General features: G+C 34.0%; 1 protein-coding gene, 1 long non-coding RNA gene and 1 pseudogene across 2 annotated transcripts; 1 reads left to right on the forward strand and 2 right to left on the reverse strand.

Annotated features, from left to right (window-relative positions):
* The first annotated feature begins 7666 nt into the window (after positions 1-7666).
* Positions 7667-9345, forward strand: LOC114321062 (adenylate isopentenyltransferase 3, chloroplastic pseudogene; annotated as a pseudogene).
* A 1946-nt stretch (positions 9346-11291) lies between these two features.
* LOC114305084 (histone H1.2-like) lies at positions 11292-12163 on the reverse strand. Its single transcript, XM_028250204.2, has one exon. The coding sequence runs from the start codon at positions 12053-12055 to the stop codon at positions 11582-11584; it is 474 nt and encodes a 157-aa protein (XP_028106005.2). The 5' UTR covers positions 12056-12163; the 3' UTR covers positions 11292-11581.
* A 2802-nt stretch (positions 12164-14965) lies between these two features.
* LOC145790052 (uncharacterized) lies at positions 14966-17721 on the reverse strand. The gene is made up of 2 exons (XR_014328687.1): positions 17561-17721; positions 14966-15225 (listed from the first exon to the last, which is right to left on the reverse strand). It is a non-coding gene; the product is annotated as an uncharacterized LOC145790052 (long non-coding RNA).
* Positions 17722-17932: the final 211 nt, after the last annotated feature.

Here is a 17932-nt window from a genome sequence, read left to right on the forward strand (position 1 = left end):
TGATCAAGTTGGGCTACCCAACTAGAGAAAATCCAATCCCTAATATTAATTGAGGAGGGCCCTTGGGAATAAACTTCAATTTCTAAGTATTTTCTATTTACATTTCGGGTAATTCTATTTACACAACAATTTTAATTTTTTATACCTTGTGTGGAGACATATTTTTTGGGTTGCCTACATGGCCGAGGTCGTTAACCGAGATGCCACGTAAAGAAACCAAGTTACTGAGGTTGTTAACCTGTGATCAAGATATAATGCGGTAATATCAGAATTCGAGATATTCGAATAGAAGATAAGAGTACTAGGTAGTTTAAGGCTCTTTATCTAGATAGAGATGAGACTCTTAAGAGAGTTCATCTTAATCTGGATTAGAAGAGTCCAAGATAGATAATATCCTAAGGGATAAAGTTCTATGAAGTGATACTTCTAGAGAGGACAAGGGCACTGCTGATTATAAAAGTATAGCATCCCGTGGGTCTAATGTATGTTTTTTGCTTGTAAAGTGCTTACTTGAGTTGTTGTTTTTAAGAGATAAGCTAACTGACTAGATCGTATGAGTGCCACCGGGTGAACGAGCCACCGATGTTACTTGTCTTCTTGTGTATAGGTGTCGGGCTTAATCTATTTTTCCGTGTGCTCTGTGACTAAGTTCCTTAGATCTCGACTAGGAGATATAGTTTGGTTGTGAGGTCAGAAATCAACACCTATACCCGGTAGTTTTCATTTTTTTAATTTACAATTTTATCTTTTCATGAAATTACATCTTAGTCTATAACCCCTAACCATAATTTCTCTTCTCACCTCCATCTTTAGAAAGCCAACACTACCCACTTCGCCAACTCTAACGCCGGCACTACCTTGTCCCAACACTCTGCCTATCTCTCTTATCCCATACATCTCTAGCGACAACCCTCTTAGACCTCTTCCAACCCCAACAATCACCACGTAATCTTCTCCACCCTAGACGACTACCAAACCACAACCCTTTACCTTCAACGGCCACCTCTGCAACTTTCTGGCATCTCCATGATCTACTCTAAATCTAGGGTTTTGAAAAAGAAAAGGAAGATGAATAAGAAGAATAAGAGAAACTAAGAGAGGGTTCGGTCTACCAGCACTAAACATGTGGCTGGAGTTCAGATTACCAGCGCTGAACGTATGGCTTTCGTTCGACTACTTAATGGTAAATCGATGGTGTTTGTTTGGAGATTGATCACTGAACGGACCAATAACTACGTTCTCTTCTTTATTACTCTTTATCTTCTTCATCCTCACTAAACCCTAACCCCAATTTCGATTTTTCTTCTTCCTCCTCAAATCCTAAGTCTAGAAATGTAGGGCTACAATTAGAAGGAGAGAGTTGTAGTGGAAGGGGGTTGGGAAAGAATGGGAGTTGCCGATGGGAAAGAACAAACTGGGGAGAAATCATCAGTAGGAGTTGCCGGTTAAGAGAAAGGGTTATCGGTAGGGGTGTGCGCGATGCGGTTCGGCAAGTTTAAGAGTAAAATTATAAACAAAATAGTAGTTTGACAAATTGACGGATTGACAAATTGCGGTTTGGGTAGTTTTGGGTAGATTGGCATATTAAAGAATATTCTAACCAATTATCAAATATTTGCATAACATATAACATTAATTTACATAATATTTTTCACATATATAACACAAACTAGTTTTACATAATATGTTTCATATATATAACTACTAATTTGTAACAAATTTCACTAGAAATTCTATTTCCACACATCTACTTATCTTTATGCACATCATTTCTCAGTGCACACCTTTATGAATTTGATAAGTATTATTTGTCTTATTCCACACACCACATATTCTAATTATAACCCTTAACTCAAATATTGTACACACACTTTCCGCAGTACACCCAAATACACACCCACATAGACTCATCAACAAAGAAAGCTTTTTCTGCATTTGAATAGTTGGAAAATTAGCTGATCTTTTCCTCTGATACATTTCTTTGTTGGTTGAACCCCTAACAAATTCCTCCACTACTAAACTAAGCAATTGAATCCTTAACAATTGAATGTAAACATACTTTCCTTCCTCCTCTGCTTCAAGAACCGAGGCAAAGGAACCGAGCTTTGTTAAATTTTTAATGCTCTGTTAAATGTTAATCTTAATTACTGTAAATTGTTGCTCATAATGCTCCGTTAATGCTAATTTCTAGAAAATTAACATTGTATCATTGTCTTTGATTACAAAATCCATAATTTTAGAAAAATGAGTTCAGGAAGTTTAGGTTTAATGATTGGAGGTTCTTAGCTTAATAGAATTTGTAAAATTTTTAAATATATATATATATATATATATATTTTAACAATGGGTTTATTTGTTGTTGGTGGTGGTAGGGAGAGAGAGAGAGAGAGAGAGATGAGATGAGATGAGATGAGATGGGTTAGTTAGGGTTTTGATGTCTATTATGGTCATTTTATTTTAGAGTATAATTGTCATTAAAATAAATTTCATTAAGTGTGTGCACTGAGATAAGTAGGTGTGTGGAAATGGAATTTTCCAAATTTCATATCTTAAATCTCTCTCAGACTCATTTTTACTTTGATATTTCATTAGGGGTTAAAAAATAAATGTATTAACTCTAGCGGTTATGAAGACGGATTATAAATTTTAAAGTTTAATCTGCAGTTAGCAGATATTCGGATTAATGCAAATCGATGCAATTTTAGAGGATTTGGTGGTATTTTTTACAACCCTAGTTGTCGGTGGAAAAGAATGGACTGGAAAGGATTGTTAGTGGGAATGGAGATTGGAGAGGGAGGTCACAGTGAGGATGGATTGGGATTTCCTAGCTCAAGGTGGTGGCAATAGCCATTGTTGGTTAGTGGTAGCCAAAGATGACAGAGGGAAGAAAGAAAATTGGAGAGAGATGAGAGAAACATGGGTGTAAAAAAAAAAATGTGAGATTGGGAATAAGGAGAAACTTGGTATATCGAAAAATGTAAAGATATAAAATAAAATTTAAATATTTTAAATGAGTGTAATGAGAAATTGAGTGTGAGAAGACTAAATTGTTGTGTAAATAGAATTACTTTTGCACATCACTATATCTTCCAGTACACAACATTTGCCATTTTTATTTTATTTTATTTCCATTGCATCCCTCAAGTAAATTACTCTTTTAGACAAAACCTTTAATTCCACTCTTTTGGTACATACAGCACACATTGCCTACCACTACCACTGCTACCTCTAATGGCAGTGGCGACAGTGGTCAGGGGGGAAATTAGAGTTAGGTTAAAATTTGGGTTGAGATTGAAGAAGATAGGAATATTTTGGGGATATTTGAAAATTAATGGTGTGCATTAAACATAAATCAAAAAATCAAAATTTGTTTATGGCGTGTACTGAGTGAATGGTGTGTATTAGAATAGAATGTGGTGTGAAAATAAAATTTCTCTACTTTCTCTCAAATCATACACTATTTTTAGTTTGGATAAACTTTTGAATAAAACTACATAGTTTATCAATCAAGACAAATTATCAATTTTAAATAGTAACCCATTAAGTTTTCTATGCATTTTCTTAAATTTTTTTCGTTTGTTAATTTATTTATTTTTGGTAAAATAAATTTTATCACAGTCCACTTCATAATTTGGTTCATTGCAATGAGTTAAACTAAAATAATTATTCTATCAAAATATTATTCTCACATTTCGTTTATTAAAAACATTATGAAAGATATACTGTAAATATAATTATCATTTATCGTTATAAAAAAAATCATTCCATAAAAAAAATTAAAAAATAATCATTTTATTTTATTCTAATCCATTTTCGCTTTAATAAATCAAACCTATCTAAATTTTATTGTCGCATAACAATTTTCCCTCACCATTAATGCGTGGTAAAACAAAAAGAATATTATTTATATTAGCAATTTTGTAGATTAAAGAACCCTTTTCCCTTGAAATAAAATTTCTAGTAAATTTTATATGCATTTGAGTTTAATTCCATGTAATTTTAATTTTATATAAACTATGGCCATAGATGAAAGAAACACATCAAAGTTGTGGTTTTGGGCAGGCCTGACCCAAAACAGAGAGTTTGTTCCAAGATAGGTGTCCAAACCAAAGTTTGGGTCACAGACAGATGGGCCCAAAAACAGAATATGATTACGAAATAATTTTAAAACCATGCTTAAACGGGTTTTGGCCGAGACAAAACAGATTTTGTATTTAAAAGAGGAAGAACTTATATGTAAGTCTTAATATATAGATTTATTATCTAATAAGTCTTATGATAATTAATAGTATTTTTTATTAAATATTATTAAAAAAAATTCATTAATTGTTAATTTTCAGTGACAATTTAAAATTTTGTTATAAAAAATGTCACTAAGGCCTCATTTGGCAATTACATGTTTTAACAAAAAAGTCAAAAAGTCACTATAAGTTGTCGCATCACTCTCTATACTTTTCTATACAACTTTTTGTAAAAGGCCAAAATGTTATCAAAATAGTTTGTTCCCAAACGAAGCCTAATTATAAGTTTTAGTGACAATTTTAAAAAATCATCATAAAAAAAGTTACTATTTTTTAACTTTCAGCGACAGTTTAAAAAAATCGTTATAAAAAAAGTCACTGATTATAAGTTTGAACGACAATTTATAAAAATAGTGATAAAAAAAGTCGCCAATTGTCAATTTTTTCCGAATAAGAAGACGGTGGAGATTTTTGATTGGAGCACGAAGGCTCTTTGATGTTATTTGTTGAAACTCTGAAGATAATATATTTTGGGATTGGGCCCCGTTTGTTTGGGGTTATAGGGAGGGGATTGAAATTACTAATCCCTTGGTATTACTAATGGGGTGTTTGTTTTGAGAGATGGGGAGGAGACTATTAATCCTTTGGTATTAGTAGTCCCCTTGGAAGGGGGATTGGTAAAGAGGAGATAAAGATGGTATTAGAAAAATAGTGAGGGGATTAGAGTATTTTTTTTTTATATATTGGGAATTTTTTTTAAAATATTAATGTTTAATTTAATTTATTTTTTTATTTGTTTTATTATTTTATATAAAAATAATTTAACAATTCCTCACTATTAATCCCCTCACTATCAATCCTCTCACTATTAATCCTCTCATTATCAATCTTTTCACTAACAATCCCCTCACTAGTAATCTCTTCACTATAAATCCCCTCCATTCTATCTCTAAAAACAAACGGGTCCACCTTGTGTGTACTCAAGGGACTGTTCTTGAAACTTGAACGGCATTAGCGCACCTTAGTTTTGCAACTCTCTTACTTTGAACTGTTTTACACTTGAATCTATATTTAGAAATGATGATGTATAATTTATTGGAAATAGTTCAATGAGAAAGTGATTAGTTTTTAGTAAAAGACGATGTTTCTTTATTTATATTTTCATGTGAATTTGACAGTAATGAGGATAAATAGAAAAATATTTAAAGGTTTTGAATATAAATGGATTGGAATTTTAGGGGTGTTACATTTATCATCCTTAAAATTCACTTTTAATGATGTGTTTAATAAGTGTCAAATTTTAATTTGTCAAACATTTTATCATGTGAGGTCTAACCTCAATAGCGGGGCTGATAAATTAGAAAAATGTAACATTGTTGTTTAACAATTATAAACTCAACAATCTCCAAAAATGTATGTAATGATATCTAATCTATCAATTAAGCATCGGTTCATACTCTTAACATATATATGCCTTCGTTTGGCAAGTTGGTTTCCAGGTTTTTTTTTACTATTTTAGTCACAAAAGACAAAATAAGCTATTTTAGCCACAAAAAACAAAACATCACATCCAACCCATAATCATTACACTATTCTCTCATAAAAAAAATCAAAAAAACCAAAAAGCCAAAAAACCCTTCCCAAACCAAGCTTTTTAGCTCAAGCTAAAATAGCCAAAAAAACCAAAAAATTAAAAAGTCAAACCCACTTCTCAAACGAAACCTATAATTAAGTATATATTTACTGAAGGCTAAATATAAAATGGTCATTAGAAAGGTATTGTAAACATATATGGTTAGTATTTTTGCGTATGAACTGGACTTTTATTGACAGGACTTTTATGGGAAGTTATAATTAAAATTTTGGTTACGCAGTCAACATTAAAATTTTGGTAACACTGTTAATGCGTAATAAATATGGATAAAGATGATTTAATAATTATGAATTTAACAATCTCCAAAAAGGTATGTAATTATGTCCAGTCTATTGATTTTTATGTTTCTTATTTAAAAGGCTTATGTTTACACCATATTTATATTGTTTCTACTACATTTATGTTCTATTTTATTGAAAATTTCTATACACTTATAATTTCTTTATGGTTTTTCCCTTTTGGATAATAATAATAACAATAATAATAATAACAATAAAAGTGATAGAAACAAAGACATCATTTTTTTGTGTGATTGAATGTATTTTCAAGAAAATATTCACATATCTATTGAAAAATAGGTTAGATAATTATAGAAGATTAACGCCAGTCCATTGATTCATTCGAACTTAAAATCTTATCTCACCAGCACCTAACTGTCCCCTTTATGTCTACTTGGGCTACAATCTGAGTCAAGTTATAATGTTTGTAGAGATATAATATTTAACTATAATTAAACTAAAAAAATGAAGGTATTTTTTCATAAATGTCATATGTCCAGCTTATGACCCATGTGGTCCCGTTCATATTTTTATAATCTTTTAAGTCATTTTTTTTTTAAAAATGTGAAATGACTCTATTGTCATAATTTTAATATGAAAACAAATAATTATTGTAAACTTTATTTTAAAATCGTTCAAAAAAAAATTTGAATACAAAATTTTCAAAACAGAATCATGAAATTGTCTGCTACATTCCATCAAAGGAATTTGCAAATTTTGAAACCCAATATTCACATAAATTTTTTTTAATTTTTACAACCCAACGTAATGTGAACATTGAATGGGACTGACATAGTATCACTTCTAAAAAATTGATTTTTGTAATGGCTAAGGCAAAAAAAAAAAAAAAAAAAAAAAAAAAAGAAAAAAAGAAAAAGAAAAGAGGCGACTGTTAAATAACGAAAGAATAATGCTTGGGACCCCCTTTTGGGGGTCACCCCCTCACCCTCCTTTGCCACGTGGCGGGTGGTGATTGGATGAGCAGGAAAAAAAAAAAGAATAAGAAAAAGAAAATGTAACAAATGAGAGAGAGAGAGGGGGTCAAAGGGGGTGGGGGAAAAGAGGGGATGAATCATTGTTGATAACGAAAAAAGAGGACTTGAGCACAATTATCTTAAATGGTATTTGTGACATAACTCCATAAATTAAAATATTAAATTGTTTCACACTTTGAATTTAAGTCTCTTTAAGACATTTTAGACCAATCACTAGTGCATTTAATAATGAGAGCCTTATCTACTATAATCTAGGAATTAGAATGTGATTATGTGTACTAATTACTTTTAAAACTTATTCATGAAATCTAGCCCAGGAGAAAAAAATTACCATTTGTATAAAAAAATATTTTTTTATTAATTTAAATTACTAAAACATTTTCTGAACCTAAATAGTATAAAACCCTGGTTAATGGTTACACAAAAGAACTTCTGAATTTAACATTCCCAATTTGCACTACTCTGCAAGGCAGGTTTTTTCATTTACAGTGATCAATCATGGGCTCCATGAGCACTCAGTTCCTTAAGAATAAGGTTGTGTTCATCATGGGTGCAACGGGAACTGGGAAATCTCGACTCTCCATTGACCTTGCCACCAATTTCCCCGCAGAGATCATAAACTCGGATAAAATTCAAATGTATCGAGGACTTGATATTGTTACCAACAAGATTACCAACTTGGAGCGCCAAAGAGTGCCTCACCATTTGCTAGGGGAGTTTGATCCTGATTCCGACTTCACTGCTCGAGATTTCTGTTATCATGCTCTTGAGGCTATCGAAAAGATAATAAGGTTTGGACACCTTCATCCTTAGCCCCTATTAGCTTGATGTATTATTATTATTATTATTATTTGGAGTTAGTAAAATTATTTTTTTCTGATAAAAAAATAGGTCTGGACGCATTCCTATCATCGTTGGTGGGTCAAATTCCTTCATTGAAGCATTGGTGGAGGACCCTGACTTCAAGTTCAAGTCGCAATATGATTGTTGCTTCATATGGCTTGATGTTTCGTTGCCTGTTCTGCACTCGTTTGTCTCAAAACGAGTTGACCAAATGGTTGATGCAGGTTTGTCGTGGCCATTTTTGTTGTTGTCGTTATCATTGTCATTTTTCATTTTCCATTTTATGACAGGAATTCCACCCTATACATTTTTTTGGATGGGTTGAGTGATGGCTTGTTTGGGAATTAACTTTTTTAGTGGTTTTTATGTTAAAACTCGATCACTTTTATCCCACTATACTATTTGTAAGGATTTAGTTTTTGTTTCATCAGCATTTGTAAGGATTTAGTTATTGTAAGTTTCTCTCAAAACAAGTTGCCCAAATGATCCATCCAGGTTTGTTGTGACAATTATTGTTATCATCATTGTTGTTATTTGTTATTTTTTCTTGATAGGAATTTTACCGGTAAATCTTTTTGCATGGGTTAAGTGAATTTCAGATACACATATGAACTTGTGTGTAACTTAATCAAAACTCATAATTTAAGGAGTCAAAATTTATGATAAAGCCCGATTATTCTTCTACTACTGTACTATTTGTACCAATTTAGATATAACAAACATCAATCATTGTCCTTTACAACCGATTAATTGTCTTGTTTTTCCTTAAATGAATACAATTTCCATACACGATAGTTATTGGTTTGTGTGATGTAATGCCCACTGCCTAAATGTTCAGCATGTCCTTTTAACTTATAATTTCGTTTGTAAAAAACTACTCTTTTCTTTATATTCATGCAGGGATAGTTGATGAGGTACGAAAATTGTTTATACCCGGTGCGGACTATACCCGGGGCATTCGTCGGGCAATTGGAGTTCCTGAAATGGACAAGTACTTTAGGCTCAAACCCGAAATTGACAATGAAACCAAGGAAATGTTACTTGGAGTTGTCATTGAAGAGATCAAAGTCAACACTCGCATATTAGTCCATACCCAGTTGACAAAGATTCGTCGATTTAGGGACGAGCTTGGTTGGCCATTGTACCGCATTGATGCGACATGTGTGTTTGAGAAAGGTGGCGATGAGGCCAACCATGCATGGGAAGAGTTTGTGGCAAAGCCGAGCTTGGCGGTGGTAAATGAATTTCTCGAAGAGAAAAAAAATGGTGTAGTTGCTGCAAAAACTATTTCCTCTGCTTTTGTGAATCAACATTTGGAGGGGCTTAAAGTTTAAACTAAAGTGGGAGTGAGAACTAATGATTTAGCAAATTGGGGTTGGTTTAAACCATAAAATAAAGAGAAAAGATAGGGATCATGAAAAAACTTTCATGAAACTGATTGTTTCTAGGTTTATTATGAGTTTGGTTAATAAAGCGACATAATTATTATAAAATTTATCAATATTTGCCAAGTTTATAATGATTTCTTCTATTTTTCATTTTATTTTTGTTGAGTTTTGTTTTTATTTTTAAATTATAGTTATATCATTTATTAAGCAAACTAATAATGAGAAACCGACCAACATTCTCATGGACAGCGCTTTAAGGCTCGCATTTTCCGTGTTTCAACATTTAAACAAGAAAGAAATAAAATTCTCATGACATTTAAAATAACTTTTAAGAATAATTATTTCTAACATTATTTATCATAAAAGCGAAGTACAATACCAGAAATGAAACTGATGTAATTTTAGTTAGCTTGGTAGCCATGTGATAGTGATGTTATTTTTTGTCGTCCAAATTTGGGGAGTTTTTACGAACACACACACACCCAAAAAAAAAAAAAAAAAAAAAAAAAAAAAAGAAAAAGAAAAAGAAAAAGATACACATATATATATATATATATATATATATATATATATATATATATATATTTATCAGGATGTACAAGCCTTATTTGGCAATTACTCCAGGTGTTAAACTCTTGAGGTCATATGGACACGCAATATTTTCTCTTACACAGATATACCTTTGTACTTATGTTGTGCTAAAAAAAATTTAAACTCTAATTACTTGAGTTTTATAAATCCATTCTTAACAAAAATGATATATGTAGATTATTTTTTCCAAGATCTTTCAAACAAGATCAATATCGAATACAAAATTTAAACATAAAATAGAAATTTTTCATCAATGAAAACAATAATTTTTTTGTTTTTTGTTTTGAGAAAGTGAGCACTCAAAATTGTTAACAGTTCCAAATGGATAGATATCGAAAAAATACATAGAATAAAAAAAAAATGATCCAAAATAGACTATTGAGCACAAAGTTATGACATGTTGAAGTTTTGGCACCTTATACAACTTCCTCTTTTTTGTACAATTTCAGGTACCTATCTTTCCAAATTATGGACACAAATAAATTAAAATAAGTTTAAATAATTTGAACAGATAAGTAAAAAATATTAGAATAGATAGATCAAAATAATTTGGACATATAGGTTAAAAATATTAAGATAGATAGATAAAAAATATTGGGACACAATTTGGGAAGTTCAAATATGGGAACATATAGGTATGTTGTACAAAAATAAGTCGTTTATGGTGTTAAAATTTTAATAATGTTGCACTCAATAGTGTATTTTGGAAGATTTTTTTTTTTAATTCAACGTATTTTTTTAAAAATAAAATAAAACAAAATAAATTGTTTCATTGTTTTGATTGTGTAACACCTCGTATTTTTAGAATCCGGTTAATGTTACCACAACCATTATTATTATCCCATAAATAAACCTGCAGAAGCCACAATCATTATTGTAATTAAGCTGTTAGTGTATATTAGTGCTTGTAATGATGTTAGTAGGTTAGTACTTGTCTTTATTATTCATTACTTTAAGTTAGTGTTCGGCTACTTTCGGCTACTTTCCTATTCAGGTTTGTAATCCTCTCCTATATAAGGAGCTTCTAACATTGTTAAAGATACAACACAATCAATCAATAATACATCTATTTCTTACATGGTATCAGAACTATAGGTTAAAGATCTTGGTGTTCTTCGCCTTCCGGCGGGCGGCAACCTTGCCTTGACCGCCCGCCGGATCTCAACCAATTCAAACCTCACTCTCCCTCTCGGCACCTCACTGTTGCCATCACTCAATACACACTTCCGATTTTTCTCTCTCTCCCTGATCACACACAGATACATGCATACACTAGCTCTCTCTCTTCTCTTCCTCTCGGATTCATCATACGCTCCCTCTTGCTTAGCTGCCTCGTATCGATTACATGCATAGAAACCGCCTGTCCGCTCACCATGATCAGACCACGCACCAAGGCATAGCCAGCAGAATTCAAATTTGCAAGGGGGTGTGCACGTCATGTGCATACAGCCTTGGTTTTTTTTCAATTGGTCGCTTGCACTTCGGACAAGGCTTGGAATTACCTAGTATCCAATTCATGTTTTCAGATTCTGCGCTGTTCTTCAAAATCCACTTTGACACAGTGCCACAGTCCACAGGACGATGAGCTTCTTCAGTACAATTCCAACAAAAGCCACGTCACTTTCACAGTCTTCGGCTTCGCAGGAGCCGGCTTCTTCTTCGCTGGAGCACTAGCAACAGGCTTCGGCACAGAAGGCCGAGTTGCAGGAAGCTTGAACGAGCCTTTCACCTTCATAAGTTTACCAGATACAACTAGCTTCTTCAAATGGAACAACAACAATTTCTTGAAGTTCGCCGGAAGATTCTTATGCTTTTCCTCTGCAAACTTCGTGATCGCGTACTGACTCGATCCATTTTTCTCCTTCCATGTCACAATTGCCTCCGTAACCATCTCAACATATGGGGGATGAGAAGGAGGGCTCCTAGGCTTCCTCGTTTTGGGTTCCTTCGCCTTCTTCGACTTTGTAGTCGGTTGCTCCACTTCCGCCGCCTCATCCGCCGCCACCACCAGCGGCAGATCAGGAACAGACTCCACCGCCACAACCACTGCTTCTTCGGTCGCCATTTGATGCTCAACCGACTAGGGTTAGCATTTAGAATTTAACAAAATAGATCTATACGAATAACATCCACTGGGAAGGCTCCCACTAGTTTGAACTATGCACATGGGCACACACTCCACACACTGCCCCATACACACACATGCACGACATCCCTCTCTCTCATCTTTTCCCACTTTCAAACCCACTTTAATCATATCTCTCATTTCTCTTAATTTATTCCACCCACGTTCTTTCAAACTTTTCTTTTATTTTAATATATATATATATATATTTTTTTATTATAATATATTTTCCATATTCCTTGTTAGTGCGGATCACCCGTTTTCCATTCTCTTATTATTATTTTTTTTATATTCCACAAAAAAAAAAAAATCACACCGCTGTTTTTTTCTTATCACCCATCCACAAATATTTTTTCTCTATTTTCTTTATCCATTGTTTTCTTTTATTTTATTTTTCTTCTTAAACAAAACAACACCACAAAATAACACCAACCACATTCCACAACCTTGTCATTTTATTCATATCAGGGGATCAACCCCGATCACACTTTTACATCAAAAAAAAAAAAACAAAAAAAATAAAAATAAAAAAAAAACAAAAACAAAAAAAATAAAAAATAATCCACACACAACAACCTCATCCACAGGCGGGATTTTTCTTCTCTACTCTGCCGCCGGTCTTTTCTTCTTGCCTCCGTCCTGGGCAGTTCTTGCCGGTGTTGCCTCCGTGTTTCCCACACCGCCGAGCACGTTCACTCCCTGCTCCTCCACTACAGCATATGGTGGACCTCCAAATCGGAACATCACGGTGGCCTTCCGCTTCAGCTCCTTGTTTTCTGCCTTTAGCACACTTATCTCTGCTCGCGCATCCTTATACATGCGCTGAAGCAGAGCCAGTTGGGCGTTTAACTGCTGCACCTTATTTGTCTTACTCTGCAACCGGTGCGACAAGTTTGTGACCGCAGTCATGGTTTCCACACATGACTTCAAAGTATACTGATTGGCCTCAATATCAGTTTGCACCGCCATTTTTTGCTCCACAGACCGCATCGAAAAGTTCAACGGAGCAAAACCAGAGGTGTTTGGTTGCGGTTCACTGGCCACCGCACTGGTTATCTCTCTTGTTGACTCGTTGAGGTCGGGAAAGAGAGTGAGTAGACCACGGGACGAAGAGGCCATATTCTGGGTAGCTGAACGGGAAGAAGAGACCATTGTTCAGATGTTTCAGAATGCAAATATTCAGATATTTCAGAATGAAAATGTTCAGCGGCTTCAGACTGGTTTGCACAGCCTCCGCCTCAACCTTGGTTTAAATAGCCAGGGCCGATCCGCGCATCGCGCGCCACTTGACGCCAGACGACAAAACGGGCGCGCAAGCCAAGGTAATCGCGCGCCTCGCCATCATGTCCGGCACACCTTTTTATAGATTGGGCACGCCTTTTGATGGCACGCCTTTTGAAAGATTGGGCACACCTTTTGAGGGTGCGACTTTTTACAACGGTCTGACACGACCACACAGTGTCTGCTACATCGGTCCGACATGACCCCGTAAACTGTCTTGATCTCCTTTATCACTCACTTTATTTCAACCTCAAATAGGTTTCTATCTTCACACCTATTTGAGTTTGAGGGGGGGTTATACATATATCATGGTGAGCATGGTTACACACCATGGGAACCACTCAAGCCACCCCATGGCGCACTCCCTAAGTCGCCTCCTTGGTGCACCACCACGAACCACTCAAGCCACCCCCCATGGCGCACTTCCTAAGTCGCCTCCTTGGTGCACCACCACAAGCTTCTACATCGGTCCGACATGACCCCGTAAACTGTCCCAACATTGATTCCGGTCAGCTTCTACAATGGTCTGGCATGACCCCATAAACTGTCCCGACATTGATTCCGGTCAGCTTTTACATCGGTCCAGCATGACCCTGTCAACTGTCACAACATTGGCTTCTACATCGGTCCGGCATGACCTCGTAAACTGTCCCGACAGTGTCTTCACCAACGGTCCGACACGACCATACAGTGTCTTTACCAACGGTTCGACACGACCATACAGTGTCTCCTATCCTATTTTATTTTCCTATTTTATTTTGTTACTCTCTCCAAACTCAAGTTGGTTAATTTTATCCTCCTTGAGTTTGAGGGGGGCTGTTAGTGTATATTAGTGCTTGTAATAATGTTAGTAGGTTAGTACTTGTCTTTATTATTCATTACTTTAAGTTAGTGTTCGGCTACTTTCCTATTCAGGTTTGTAATCCTCTCCTATATAAGAAGCTTCTAACATTGTTAAAGATACAACACAATCAATCAATAATACATCTATTTCTTACATAAGCAATGCCTAAGGGCATTTTCATTCAATTGTAATTTATTGTTGCATTATATGTATAAACAAGAGGGAACTTCTCATTACAACAAAAAGCCATTTTGCCCACACAACAAAATATGTCGACAAAAGGCATATATTGTTGGCAAAGAGTTTTACCGACATAGAAAGCTGTGTCGGCAACTCATTGGCAAAAGTGTGTCAAGAAAAACTTTTGCCGACGAACATACCATTACGTCGACAAAAGTAATGTCTTTAGTGACAAACATCTTAGTCGGCAAAAGCCTTCGCCAATTGTCGCCATTTTAGCTTTACGTCGGCAAAAATGGTTCAAATAAATGGTTGTGTGACACTTTTGCCGACCCAAATTGGATCGGCAAAATGTGACTTTTGGCAATGCAATATCAATTAGCAAAAGTAGACTTTCAGCGACATACAGTTGCGTCAATAAAACATTAATTTTTTTTTAAAAAAAATTAATAATTTAGTATTTGGAATGACAAAAACTTCCATCACAAATAACAAATTACTTTTCAATATCCACAAGCATCAATTCAACAATTCACATACATCAATTTATTAACATAAATATATATATATATATATATATATATATATATATTTCTATTTTTAATAACAACAATAGTCTACACGCATTCTTACAATTCAAAATTTAACTTTATGCACAACAACACTTCAAAGTGAAAATAAGTACAAAAAATAAACAAAACTATGTCAATCCCAATTTGAATAATATCCAGGTGAATATGCAAGTGACCTGCTACTCATATCCAATCATCACTTGCGCAAGATCAGAATATCCATTTTCAACAACCTGCATTTAAGAAGGCAAAAAAGAAGCAAATTCTGATTATTAATATTGTCAGTAATGAAAATTTAAACTTACGTTATGAGTTTAAGTAGGATGATATTAATCATGTCCAAACTTAGGTTAGGCATTGGACTTATCGGTCATAGATCTAGAAAATGCCACCTCATGGCTTTCAAGGAAGAGAGTTTTGCGAGTTCTTACAGGTGCAGGGATGTAACAATCCAAGCCTTCAAGGAAAATAATACACGATAATATCAATGAACGAATAAAATCAACTGTGTAGGCAAAAGAAAAAGAAAACAATTCTAACCACCTAGAAGTGGTTTAAGATAACAGACCCATACCTTAAAGCTGATGGTTAGATTTAAATCTGACTATGAAACAAAATTTTGATAATAAAAACCATTTTGAGACTACGTCGCTGAGTAAATATTTTACTTTTTTTAGTATATGACTTCAAAAATTAATATTTCAAGTTCTAGGATAATAAACAAAACATGTTGGTACTATGAACAACAGCTCATGAAGAATTTTATATGAAAGAAATCGTTGGCTTTTTATATTATTATAATACATAGTAGAAAAACAGTTTACCACTAATATAGTCATATGGTAAAAGAAACAAGAATGACAGATTAATATCAATATGGAAATGCTAAAACATCTGAGCATGTTAGTTCCTACTCGGTTTCCTGATATCAGCAGTCCTCACTCATTTTGTCATAATTTCAATGTTTAGATAAGGAAACAAAATTGTGCAAACAACACTGCCATAATTCATCCCTCTCTTACCATTGAAATGCCTAGTAAAGACAGATTGTTCTTGTGAATCAAGTAGTACTCGGTAGCTTCTCATTTCCAGTCTGATAGTTCATTGATACAGTTTATGCATATTATCAGAAGAATATTGTACCTAATATTGATGGAATCCGTCTATGGACACCACCTTATTTTTCACTCTGTAGTCATAATGATGGTGGGCTCGACATCATCACACCATCATTGTAAGTAGGGAGTAAAAATGCAGATAAGAAATTTCCCAAACAATCAAGACCTTGAGAAATCAATAATGGTAACCAAATTGAATTACAAGGTGACCATCACTCAGAGCCAACCAATTCATAGACAAATTGATGCTTCCATCTTGGTGAATAACCTAGAGCATGGTTTATTAGATGGCATTAAACAATATATTAGCAGTTGTTCCAGAGAATTGGCAGTTGCTTCCATTCTAACAAATCGATGCCCATGGCTTTGATAGGCTAGGGAATAGCTTATTTTTATTTTATTTTTTTTGGGAGGGGGGGGGGGGGGGGGAGAGATGCAACTCCCATTTTAAATTCAATGCAGTAATTATTTTATTTGATGAAAAACCTCTACCAAAATGGTTCATGGATATAGCCCCTTTCCGAATGGTTTAAAAAATATATATATATATATATATATGTATATATTTGTTTTGATTGTGTAGTTATTGTCAATTACACTAGTTTTCCAAGGGGATTATCATATTCAAAGTTCGACAATGCTAGGTAGCTCAAATTTTTGTGGCTCAAATGGCTCAAATCTGTCAAAACGACGTCGTTTTGACAGATTTTGAGTGTAAAACGACGTCGTTTTAACAGATTTGAGCCATTTGAGCCACAAAAATTTGAGCTACCAAACATTTTCCTTCAAAGTTATAGACATTTTATATTATTATTGGGGATGGGATTTGTTTCATGGAATTGACCACATCATTGAATCCAAAGGGTCTAGCATTAAAACTAGTGCCAGTGCATTTCAAAATTTGGGAAGCACACAATGTACATCCTAAAATAATCAAACAAGGATTTTAAACAAAAACAAAAGGCAGTGCAGTAGACAACAAAACATATAATCAGAATGTTATTGGCCCTGTTGTCATGATGAGCAATTTCTGACAATAAATTTTTCTTGTCATAGCTTATTTAGGTAATTGCCGAGTGTAGCAACAGATTCCTAAATATGAATATTTTTTTTTGAAGCCATGTAATTGAATCCTACATGCATTCAAACAATTAAGAACTTTAACCAAACATGCAAAAGAGGTGAATTTTCAATATGAAAGAAATGCCATTCCAATAATTTATACTGCCAAAGTTAATTTTAGATCTCCAGATTAATTGATAAAAAAAGAAAAAAAAAAAAAAGAGAGAAGATTCTAGGAACCCTTGACAAGTAAATAAATAACTAAAAATCGAAGGAAATACAAAACAGATTAACAACCAGAGATTCATTTAAGAAATTGAGAGAGAGAAGTAGAGGGGAGAGAGAGGGAGAGAGGGAGAGAGAGAGAGCAAAGAGGAGACGAACCTACCGAGCCAGAATGAATCAGCGATGGTGTAGCATAGAAACGACAAATGGTGGAAACTCGATGGTCGACAGATGTCGGTGCCGGCGTGCGATTGTGAGAGGTAGGGAACTTCCAATCCTAAGAGAATGATTTTGCCGTGCCAGGTAAACATCGCGGAGAGAGACGAGGCCTTGTTTGCTTTGTGTTTCTCAAAAAATTTTAGAAAAAATTTTTTACAAATAAATTTTTAAAAGTAATCAAATTAAACAAATTTTTAAATCTTTTTTTCAAAACTTGTTTGGTTTACAAGTTTTTCAAACAAATCTCTCTCTTATACACATCAAATCAATCACTTTTTCTAAAATTCTCTCTCAAAATAATTTTTCAAAATATCTT

Source organism: Camellia sinensis, chromosome 1 (assembly GCF_055761805.1).
Source record: "Camellia sinensis isolate YWXY chromosome 1, ASM5576180v1, whole genome shotgun sequence".
In the NCBI taxonomy this organism is placed as follows: domain Eukaryota; kingdom Viridiplantae; phylum Streptophyta; class Magnoliopsida; order Ericales; family Theaceae; genus Camellia; species Camellia sinensis.